Source organism: Leucoraja erinacea, chromosome 5 (genome assembly GCF_028641065.1).
Source record: "Leucoraja erinacea ecotype New England chromosome 5, Leri_hhj_1, whole genome shotgun sequence".
Lineage (NCBI taxonomy): Eukaryota > Metazoa > Chordata > Chondrichthyes > Rajiformes > Rajidae > Leucoraja > Leucoraja erinaceus.
In genome coordinates, this window is record NC_073381.1 from 89,426,918 (window position 1) to 89,439,245 (window position 12,328).

Sequence of the window (12,328 nt, forward strand, 5' to 3'; positions counted from 1 at the left end):
AAAAGCACTTTTGATTTTTCCCAGCTGTTACTAAATTATATTAGGCTCCCAATTTTGTCATTTTGAGCAAGACCTTGAACAATAAACTTCCGATGTCCTTTGATATTTTCTGTTACATACCATGAATTATTTGCATACAAGTCTGGATGTGAAATGTACAATTACTATATTATGGTGTAGGACTTTGTAGCAATCTGGGAGATGCTTGGCTTGCTGGAGGCAGAATGTGCTGAGACTTTCATTGGAGTTTGGGATGCAGCAGCAATTGTGGTGGTGCTGGTGGTTGTGGGGATTTCCAGTGATTCACTTAAGCTGTGAGGATTTAGTGCAGATAGTCTTACTATAGAAAGGCACCCCTTGCACATGAGGTCATTTCTCTCTCGTTCTCAGGGAAACGTTGGTTTAGTTTAGAGATACAGCGCAGAAACAGGCACTTCGGCACACAGAGTCCACGCTGACCAGCGATCCTCACACACGTAACACTATCCTACACACGCTAGGGACAATTTAGAACTTTAACGGAGTGTGGGAGGAAACCACAGCATCTGAAGAAAACCTGCGCTGGTCACTGAGAACGTACAAACTCCGTACAGTCAACACCCATAGTCGGAATCGAACTTGGGTCTCTGGTGTTGTGAGGCAGCAACTCTACTGCTGTGCCGCCCTTTTAATCACTCGAAAAATAATATCGAAATACCATCCACTTTATTGTGGGATTTGTAAAATTGGAATTTGTATGCTTCAGCAGAACCTATTAATATGTTCTTGTCCTCTTCCCCTCAATTCACATTATCAAGAATCCTTTAAAGTTTTCCATCATGAGGAATATTCAGAAGAATACTATTTACTGAGGTGATAGAATGTACCAATGGAGTGCTTCTTTCAACACTGACACCAAGAAATATTTTAGGATTTTGAAGTGTTTGAATGGCAACAAAATATAGATCCATACTCCTCCCCCACCCTACCAGTTCCACTGTTCGCATCCTTGTATCCCTGTCGATAGCACATCTTTCCCAGGCAACAATGGGCCATTGTGGGCTCCACCCTTCCTGAGGTTATCTGTTGGAGTCCCTGTTTTGTTCTGGGTTTCTCTTTCTTTTAGTCTGAGGAAGGGTTCCGACCCAAAATGTCAGCTATTCCTTTTTTGCAGAGATGCTGCCGTACCCGCTGAGTTACTCCAGCACTTTGTGTCTATCTTAGACAAAACACACTTTAATGGAAGAACGCAGCAATTTGGCAGCGTCTGTGGAGGCAAAGGATTGTGGATGTTTTGCCCTGCATTGTTTTTTATTCCAGAACCCAGCATGCAAAGTCTCTTGTGCCTGCAAGTTTAGTGTAATTTAGAGATACAGCATGGAAACAGACCTTTTAGTCCACCGAGTCCACATAGACTATCAATCAATTGTTCACACTAGTTCTTTGTTATCTCACATTTCTCATCCACTCTCGACAGACTACGGGCATTTTACAGAGGCTAATTAACGGCAAACCCGCATGTTGTTGGGAAATGGGAGGAAACTGAAGCACCCGGAGGAAGCCCGCACTGTCACAGGGAGAATGGGCAAACTGCACACAGACAAATCCCAAGGTCAAGATCAAACCTGGGCTTTCTGGCACTTTGAGTTGTGCAACTCTACCAGCTGTGCCATTAGTAGAGTTGCACAGGCTCCATATTCCCTGTACTAATTTATAGGACACAGTCTGAAGAAAGATCTCGACCAGAAACGTCACCCATTCCTTCTCTCCAGAGATGCTGCCTGTTCCTACTGAGTTACTCTAGCTTTTTATGCCTCTTCAGTAAAATAACTCCGCAGCCTGTCCTTTGCATGTATGCCTTGAGCCTGGTGGCATTGAACTGAAAAGTTCAAGTTCACTGAGAAGTTTTTGGCACCTATATTTAAAATAATTGGGTGCTTCCGTCTCTCCAGTTTTCCCATTGACCTGCCCATTGTCCACTTGTTTCCCTCCTGTCTAACCCATTTTCTCATTCAGTCTCGCACCTTGCATATTTTAATAACTCTTAATTTTCTTCTTCAGATTTACCTTGTGATTTTCCCAGAAGGAACACGTTATAATCCAGATTACCCTCAAGTGATTGCAGCAAGTCAAGCGTACGCTCGTAAAGAAGGTGAGATAGCATCAATATTTAACCAATAGCTCAGCAGTGTGTTGGTTCGGACCAGAGTTTAAATCATGCTTCGTCAAACTACCGTACTCTGACTGCAAGAGGGAATACTTTGCTCCAAAATGGCATTTTTGCATAGAGCGGCAAGAAGGATCCAATGAGGTATAAGATTGAAATGTGGAGATTTGCATGCAAAATAGGCAGAAGAATCCTTTACGCATTGCTTTTTGTGCTAATTGCTTGAAGGGTTAGTTAGTTGTTAAAAATGAGTTTTGTTTTGTGCCTTTGACATGAAAAATAAGAAAGGGAGAATTGAGGACCAGAGGCCACAACCTCAAAATAGAAGAACATACGTTTAGGGGAGAGATGAGAAGGAATTTCTTCAGTCAGAGGGTGGTGAATCTGCGGAATTCATTGCCCCAGAAGGCTGTGGAGGCCATGTCATTGGGTATTTTTAAAGCAGAGATTAACAGATTCTTGATTAGTAAATCTGTCAAAGGTGCGAGAATGGGGTTGAGAAGAAAAATAGATCAGCCACGATCGAATAGCAGAGCAGACTTGATCGGCGGACTGGCCTAATTCTGCTCCTGTGTCTATAATTTGACATCAGAGTTCTTGTAGTTGGAGGGCATTGCATTTTGCAGTAGTTTACGCATCTTGAATGTTGGATTGGTAGTAACCGCCCCCACCCCCCCGTGACAAATCTGTTCAGTTCTGTTGCTTGGCAGTGGAAAACAAAGCATTAGTATTTTCTTAGTTCATTAATATTTAAACTGTCGAACCCTCAAAAATAGGGTTATAAGCAGTAAGAACAGCATCCTAATTTACTCTCCGTTTAGTTTAGAGTTACTAGAATACAGATTGGCACCTCAGAAAGGCTTTCCAGAAAACCGGTGAGCCAAACTTTTGGCGGCACGATGATGCAACGGTGGAGTTGCGACCTTGCTGTGCCAGATACCCAGGATTGATCCTGACTGAGAGTTTGTATGTTCTCCTGGTAACATGCGTGGGTTTTCTCCGGAATCACCAGGTTCCTCCCACACTCCTCCAAAGTCATACAGGTTTGTAAGTTAATTGGCTTGGTGAATTAGTTAATTGTAAATTGTCCCTAGTGCGAGTAGGATGGTGTTAGTGTGTGGCGGTCACTGGTCACCGTGGCCTCGGTGGGCCAAAGGGCTTGTTTCTATGCTGTGTCTCCAAACTAAAACTAAAGCCATCAAGCAGTGTCTTTCTCCTCAGCTAAGCTAAGGAGCTAAGGCCTCAGCTAAGTTTTCTATAGATTGAATGAGAAAGTTAGAAGAAATTATTTTTGTTTTTTCATGCTAAGGTTACGATCTGGTTGGATCAGCTGGGCAAGATTTTTTGGGTGTGTGAATCAAGGCTTGAAATTAAGCACCTGCACACCTTCTGTACTTTCAAATATGTTCATGATATTGTAGCTCTTATCGAGGTGTACAAAATCATGAGAAGAATAAATCGGGTAGACACATAGACTCTCTTGACCAGAGTAGGGGTATCGAGAACCAGAGAACAGATGTTTAAGGTGAAGGGAAAGATTTAATAGGAAACTGAGGGGGTAACTTTTTCACACAAAGGGTGGTGGGTATATGACACGATACAATAAACTTTATTCATCCCTGGAGGGAAATTGGTCTGCCGACAGTCACTAGATACACAAAAACTTGAAATTAAAAGTTAAAACAAAAAGAAAAAGACATGCGACTTGTCTGGCTGCCGCATGCACAGTGCCTTCACTGGAACAAATGAACAAACAGACTTATCCCCTGGGCAGAGGATTGTAAACTAGAGCGCGCCCACGCCCCCCCCCCCCCCCCCCCCCCCCCCCCCACATTGGGTCCCCCATTGTTCTCCCACCGTCCCCAGGGGTCCCACCACGCTGGGTCCCCATTGTCTTTCCCCCTCCCCCTTCGGCCTAGACAGCCCTCGCCGCCCGGCTTCACCGCAGTGCCCTGGGATGCCTGTGGGATAAGTTGGGGCTACTGGGACGCGTTCCGGTCTTCGGTCATCACTCTGGTCATTGGCGGTGCGGTTGTTCGAGCTGGAACGAGCTGCCGTAGGAGGTAGTTGAGGCGGGTACTATCGCAACGTTTAATAAGTATTTAAGCCCCTGTCCCAGTTAGGCGATTTTTTTCAGCGACTACAGGCAAATAGGCTGTCGCCATATGGTCGCGGAGTGACGCCTGTATGGTCGTGAGTAGTCTCCTCAAGTCACCTGAAAAGTATTTTGAAATGTTCAAAACTTTTCGGTGACTGTGGGCTTGTCGCAGCTTGTCTTCTGTCGTAGGTGCTGTCATAGGTTGTCGCCAGGATGAGGCAGGTTGTCGCCAGGTGTTGGTGGTTGTCGCTGGGTGCTGACTTTGGAGAATTCCATTGGTGACTGCATACATCAACTAGCGACGGGTACCGGCGACTGAATTGTCTTCAGTTGTCGCCGACAGGGTCGTTGTGTGTGCGGTTGGAAGTAGGTCAACTTTGGCTGTTGCCTGTGTGGTCGTAGGTTTGGTCATAGGTTGACGTCCTAATGGGTCGCCGGTTGTCGGCAGCTTGACTTCGACTAGGTGGTAAGTTGTCGTAGACATTGTCGTAGGGTTGTTCCAGATGCCGCTTTTTTGGCGACCTGCTACGACTGTGACAGTCGCCGAAAAAATCGCCTAAGTGGGACAGGGCCTTTAGACGGGTACATGGATAGGATAGGTTTAGAGGGTTTTGGGCCAAATGCAGGCTGGTGGGACTAGTGTAGGCGGGGCATGTTGGTTGGTGTGGACAAGTTGGGCTGAAGGACCTGTTTCTACGCTGTAAGACTTTGACTCATCGCTGTAAACAACTATTTTATATAACTTATTAAGCAAATGAAAGCAACCTGCTTGTGAATCCGATCTAGTTTCTAGATGTACATTTTTATGTTGACACCACAAATAAGCTACAATAAGTAAATCCTGCTCTCAGTATGTCTTGTGTGGCACATAACAACATAACAGTTAATTCCTGTTTACTGTGAAATTGAATTGTGCTTTTCATCGTTTAGTTTAGAGATACAGGGCGGAAACAGGCACTTCGGCCCACCAGGTCCGCGTTGACCAGTGATCCCCGCATATTAACATTATCCTACACACACTAGGAACAATTTACACTTCTACCAAGCCAATTAACCTACATACCTGTACGTTTTTGGAGTGTGGGAGGAAAGCAAAGATCTCGGAGAAAACCCATGCAGGTCATGGGGAGAATGTACAAACTCCGTGCAGACAGCACCCGTAATCGGGATGGAACCCGGGTCTCTTGCGCTGCAAGTACTGTAAGGCAGCAACTCTACCGCTGCACCACCATGCCGCATTTTTGGCACTACTTCTCACGATGAGTAAATAAACACCACATTTTTGTTTGTTGGCTGAGTATTTAAATGCCTTATTCACAAGACAATGTTATGATGTTTGTAAGCTCAGATGCAAATATCGTGCCATGGGTTTGACAGCTAAGCTATATATCCACTTTATGTTTTGAATGTACAGCATGCTATTAACAGATTTTTCAAGTCTTGCATTATGTACAATGACCAATATAATGATTTTCAAACAGTGACATTTATCAAGAACAGCTTACTTCTCACGCATTAAAACAGCGTGTTATATTATCGCACGTGGAGGAATTCTTTCCATTGCTGTTCTGGAATAACACAATATTCCAACCATAAATTTGCTCTTCAGTATAAACCTCATAAATTTGAAAACCAGTGGAAGTATTGCTAATATCATCCAGATTGAATGGTGCCAGAACAACAACCTTGCTCGCAACGTCAGTAAAACCAAAAAGCTGATTGCTGACATTAGAGGAGGAAGGCCGAGGATCCACAAACCTGTCTTCAGCAGTGGAGAGAGTCAACAACTTCACATTCCTGGGTGTGCATATCTCTAAAGTTCTGTCCTGCACCCAGCACATTGAAGCAATCATAAAGAAAGCACATCAATGCTTCTTACATAGGGGATTGAGTAGATTTGGTGGGGATTGAGGAGACACAAAATGTTGGAGTTACTTAGTGAGACAGGCAGCATCTCTGGAGAGAAGGAATGGGTGACATTTCGGGTCGAGACCTTTCATCAGACCGATTCAGAATCGGTATGTCAACGAATACTCTCTTGAATTTCTGCAGATGTTCAGTAGAGATCATATTGACTGGTTGCAAAATTGTCTGGTTCAGCAACTTGAATACCCAGGAATGAAGGAGATTGCAAAAAGTGGTGAACATTTTCTGGTCCATCATATGTATTGACCTCCACACCATTGAAGATGGAGGCGCTGTCTCAATGGCAGCCAGAATCTCAAAGGACCCACACCTCCCTCGCCACACCTGTACCACCTCTCCAATGGCCCTGATTGTACTCCTGCCTTTGGGAAGAAAGTATAAGAGTCTGATAAATGTGACCAATTTCAGAAACATCTCCTTCCCAACAACTATCAGGTTAATAATACTAACACTAAATACTAACTAAATTTGGAACTATGAACTGCCTTGGTTGCACTAGGAACTTCTAGCTTCTGATTTGATTTGCACTATATTGTTTTTTTTATTTAACTTTTTAGTTCTTTGGTAATTGTGTACTGTGTTTTGCTGCTGCAAGTAAGAATTTCATTTTAAACACTGTGATCAACGAACTGAGTTTTTGAAAGAATGAGGTACAAATAATAATAATTCTGTGTACTTTGCCTGTTGGTAATGGGAATTAAACATGGAATGACATCCTGGAACTGCAAGGTAGTGTTAAGCCCCTGTCCCACTTAGGCGATTTTTTTTGGCGACTACAGACGACTAGGCTGTCGCCACATGGTTGCGGGGTGACGCCTGTATGGATAGTGAATAGTCTCCTCAAGTCACCTAAAGAGTCGTAACGTTTTTCTGGTCGCCGCTGGTTATGAAATGTTCAATACTTTTCGGCGACTGTGGGCTTGACGTAGCTTGTCCTATCCTGTCGTAGGTGCTGTCATAGGTTGTCGCCAGGATGACGCAGGTTGTGTCTAGATAACATTGGTTGTCGCCGGGTGCTGACTTTGATGAATTCCATTGGCGACTACCTACGTCAACCGGCGTCAAGAACCGGCGACTGAATTGTCTTCAGTTGTCGCCGACAGGGTCGTAGCTTGTCGTAGCTTGCCGCGGGTGGACATAGGTTGACTTTGGTTGTCGTAGGTTGTCGCCTGTGCTGTCGGAGGTGGATGTCATAATGGGTCCTCGGTTGTCAGTAGCTTACCGTAGCTTGACGCCGACTAGGTGGTATATTGTCATAGCTTGTCGTAGATATTGTTGGGGGGGGGGGTCCAATCGCGTTTTTTTTGGCGACCTGCTATGACTGCGACAGTCGCCGAAAAAAATTGCCTAAGTAGGACAGGCTCTTTAGTCTTGTTGGGTTGACGGCTAAACTGGATGTAGTGCAAGACTGAATGCAAGCGATATTTTGACTAAGATGGCAGGTCATCCAAGAGAATTTTGGGAAGGTTTATCTGGGGACATACAGATATGGGGGAAGAGTTCAGTTCAAATAAAAACTCTGGGAAGGGAAGAGACAGATGCGGTTATGAAATTATCAGCAGACTATATTTTCGTAACAATTGTGCTCGGGTTGAACACAAATTGCATTGAGAAGACGAAATGTGTCGGAAGGAAATGCAGATGCTGATTTACCCTGAAGATAGACACAAAATGCTGGAGTAACTCAGCGGGACAGGCAATTTTGTTCAGCTTGCCATAAGCAGTGGTTTTGGGGTGGGCAATGAAATCACAGGTAAAGATATGTTGGGGGATGGTGATTGAGAGGAATAGATGGGGTAAATGCAGAGTCTTTCACCCAGAGTAGGGAAATCCAGAACCCGAGGACATGGTGAGGGAGGGAAAGATTTAATAGGAAACTTAATGAGGGGCAGCTTTTTTTTCACGAAGTGGGTAGATGTTGGGAACAAGCTGCCAGAGGAGGTAGTTGAGGCAGGCACTATCACAATGTTTAAGGACCATTTGGACAGGTACATGAATGGGATGGGTTGGACTGAAGGCCCACTGAAGTTTCCACACTGCATGACTGATTCTCTATGATCGCAAAGGCATTGCCCAGAGAGGCTTTCATTTCAGTCTTGGAATCAACTAGCCTGTCTGGTGGGTGTAACCCATTAATTTTAGTTGCAAAGATTATAGTGCTGAACATTTCAATCCTCACTCTGTCAGTAATAATGGCTTCTTGCTGTTAACAACATACCAGTGACTCTCAAATGCTCAGAACAATTTGTTTTTGTGGTTGAATTGTCAACAGATGAGCTGCAGTGGATTTTTGGCACCTTTGAAAACTGCCAGGAAACAATTAAACTATTAAATTGAATTTATCGCCTTTTGAAGAAAGGAATGCCAGGAACTGAGCCCAATTAATAACAATGCAGCCATTCTCAAACAACTTCTAATGAATAATGGTGGTGGGAATGAGGTGCCAGCGGAGGTAGTTGAGCCAGCGGCTATATTAACATTTGGACAGGTATATGGGTAGGAATGGTTTTGAGGGAGGTGGGCAGGTGGAACTAGTGTAGATTGAGCGTCTTGGTCGGCATGGACAAGTCTGGAACCAGGGGAACTCTATCCTTGTTCCGTCTGGGGGGGAAGGAAACAAGAGAACTATGGAGCACAGAGAAGTCGTGGGTGAGAGATTCATCTATGACACCAGGGAGGGGAAACCATATTTACTAATGGTTTTATGGTTACTATGTGCTTTAAGTCTATTTGGCAATTTTCTCATCTTTTGAAAATATACTTATGAAGGAAGGTATTTTAAAATGTCAAAAGAGTTTGAAATGTGTAACAATTTCTGCTACTTAATGGCTACAAAGTGCTCTCCTTTCTTGAGAAATGGGGCTGATTTTTGCTATTGGGTTTGACAAAAGCCGGTTGCTGTGGACTGGGAAGGGTACTGTGTAAAGGATTACAGCCCTTGAATTGGAACACGTCTGCCTCTTCTTATCGGACAATTTCCCCTGTTAGTATTTGTTTAAAGCTCTCATTTGTTTGATTTGGACCTTTATTTGTGTACAGTATATCTTTGATGGGTGTGACTGTTAAGTCACTGATAACCAAAGGAAGGGCAAGTCTATAAAAGTTGTGCAACAATCATTTAAAAAAATACTAGGTCATTGGGTAATGGAATTACCAGTCTCTTTTAAAAACTGGAACCAAGTGGGAGAATTCAATTCTGACCAGCACCTCTTATTTTACTTGGGTAGTTTACACCCCATTGACTTCTCGAACTTCAAATAGCACTTGCTTTCCCTCTCACTCCATCCCTCCCCAGTTCTCCCACCAGTCTTACTGTCTCCTACATTCTGTCTCTGTCTGGCCCATTCCCTGACATCAGTCTGAAGAAGGGTCTCAACCCAAAATATCACCCATTCCTTCTCTCCAGAGATGCTGCCTGTCCTGCTGAGTTACTCCAGCATTTTGTGTCTACCTTTGATTTAAACCAGCATCTGCAGTTCTTTCCTACACATTTTGTCTACTCCACTGCAAAATCTCCTCAAGGTATGTCTACTTTGAAGAGGTTCTCCTCCCCGCTCCGACGAGAGTTCAGCAACATCCTCTCTCATTGCTCCCCTGTGATTCCTCCCTCCCTTTGACAATAAAACCTCTGCAACCGCAGGAGATGTAACACCTGTCCCTTTACCTCCCCCCCCTCAACTCCATCCAAGGACCCTGACAGTCTTTTCGGGTGAGGCAGAGGTTCAGTTGCAGCTCCTCCAACATCATCTACTGTATCCGCTGTTCCAGGTGTCAACTTCTGTATATCGGCGAGACCAAGCGCAGGCTCGGCGATCGTTTCGCTGACCACCTCTGCTCAGTCCGCCTTAACCTACTTGATCTTCCGGTTGCTCAGCACTTTAACTCCCCCTCTCTTTCCCAATCTGACCTTTCCATTGTCAGAGTGAGGCCCAGCACAAATTGGAGGTAGTTTAAACCCCAGCGGTATGAACATTGACTTCTCTAACTTCAAATAGCCCTTGCTTTCCCTCTCTCTCCATCCCCTCCCCAGTTCTCCCACCAGTCTTACTGCCTCCGACTACATTCTAACTGTCTCCGCCCACTCCCCTGACATCAGTCTGAAGAAGGGTCTCGCCCTGAAATGTCACCCATTCCTTCTCTCCAGAGATGCTGACTGTCCAGCATTTTGTATCTACCTTGGAAGGGAAGCACATGGTTTTGAATCTTGTGGTATCAACTTTGAAACCCAGTTGTTAATGTGCATTAATGCAAAAGTGATAATGACCAGTCTGAATAAAGATCTTCTACATGTATGGTGCATTAGTTCCAGCTGGTACAGTTGTGCCTTTCAGATGGAAACAACATTTACATGATATAGTAATTTTGTGGCAATGTTTTTGTAAGTTTATTTTCTATGGTTGATAGTGTAGGAATTCACAACAGAAGCCATGGATACCCTGTGGGATATTTTTGGTTTAGTTAAGAGATACAACGTGGAAACAGGTCCTTCGGCCCTTCATAGCCGACCAACGATCCTCATTACACTAACACATACTACACACTAGGGACTATTTACAAATTTATCGAAGCCAATTAACCTACAAATCTGTAGATCTTTGGAGTGTCAGTGGAAACCGGAGCACCCAGAGAAAATCCATGCGGTCACAGGGAGAACGTACAAACTTCATAAAGATAGCACCCATAGTCGGGATCGAACCGGGGTCTGTGGCGATGCAAGACAGCAACTCTACCGCTGTGCCACCGTGCTGCCCTTCTGGATGTATGGTGCATTAGTTCCAGCTGCTGCAGGTGTGACGTACATATGGAAGCACAATTTGCATGATGAAATAATTTTGTGGCAAGTTTTTTTATCAGTATTCTTTCATGATTGGTAGCATGGGAATTTACAACAGAAAATGTGGACACCATGTGGGGGATATTGCAGATTTTCGTAGTTTTTGCAAATAAAACTGGGCACCATTACAGATTTTGATTTCAACAGCATTAATTGATGGAAATAACAAACCATGACACCCGCACATCTTGGGACTCATTATAAAATCTTAATGTTGTGTAAACCCTATTTTCACGTCTGTAAAAGGAAATTCCCAGCAATTCCGAGTAATATGGGATGGGGGGGGGGGGGGGGGGGGGGGATTATTTGCAAAGTGTGTTTGTGTATTAATTTTGCTATTGGAAATTTTCAGTAATGTTTGACGTGGGATTCATTGCGTTCTTTAATTATTCAGTGGGAAAGTCATCTGCGCCTCTGAAATATCAATCAATTCTACTGTTCTGGCTGTGAACGCATTCAAATTGGAAATAATTATGTATTTCATTATATCATTCTGATTATTGTGCATTATAAAAGCTGGAGTAGTTCCTGAAGATTGGCGGGTAGCAAACGTAACCCCACTTTTTAAGAAGGGAGGGAGAGAGAAAACGGGGAAATACAGACCAGTTAGCCTAACATCGGTAGTGGGGAAACTGCTAGAGTCAGTTATTAAAGATGGGATAGCAGCACATTTGGAAAGTGGTGAAATCATTGGACAAAGTCAGCATGGATTTACGAAAGGTAAATCGTGTCTGACGAATCTTATAGAATTTTTCGAGGATGTGACTAGTAGTGTGGATAGGGGAGAACCAGTGGATGTGGTGTATCTGGACTTCCAGAAGGCTTACGACAAGGTCCCACATAAGAGATTAGTATACAAACTTAAAGCACACGGCATTGGGGGTTCAGTATTGATGTGGATGGAGAACTGGCTGACAAACAGGAAGCAAAGAGTAGGAGTAAACGGGTCCTTTTCACAATGGCAGGCAGTGACTAGTGGGGTACCGCAAGGCTCAGTGCTGGGACCCCAGCTATTTACAATATATATTAATGATCTGGATGAGGGAATTGAAGGCAATATCTCCAAGTTTGCAGATGACACTAAGCTGGGGGGCAGTGTTAGCTGTGAGGAGGATGCTAGGAGACTGCAAGGTGACTTGAATAGGCTGGGTGAGTGGGCAAATGTTTGGCAGATGCAGTATAATGTGGATAAATGTGAGGTTATCCATTTTGGTGGCAAAAACGGGAAAGCAGACTATTATCTAAATGGTGGCCGATTGGGAAAGGGGGAGATGCAGCGAGACCTGGTTGTCATGGTACACCAGTCATTGAAGGTAGGCATGCA

The 12,328-nt window shown here is 44.2% G+C and overlaps 1 protein-coding gene across 4 annotated transcripts in view; it reads left to right on the forward strand.

Annotated features, from left to right (window-relative positions):
* The window catches only part of agpat5 (1-acylglycerol-3-phosphate O-acyltransferase 5 (lysophosphatidic acid acyltransferase, epsilon)), a 170,485-nt gene that overhangs the window by 93,081 nt on the left and 65,076 nt on the right, over positions 1-12,328 (forward strand). For all 4 annotated transcript variants that reach the window (XM_055636181.1, XM_055636184.1, XM_055636180.1 and 1 more), the window contains one exon: positions 2,041-2,131. In XM_055636181.1, the coding sequence (XP_055492156.1) occupies positions 2,041-2,131 (91 nt within the window). The remainder of the gene's footprint in view (positions 1-2,040; positions 2,132-12,328) is intronic.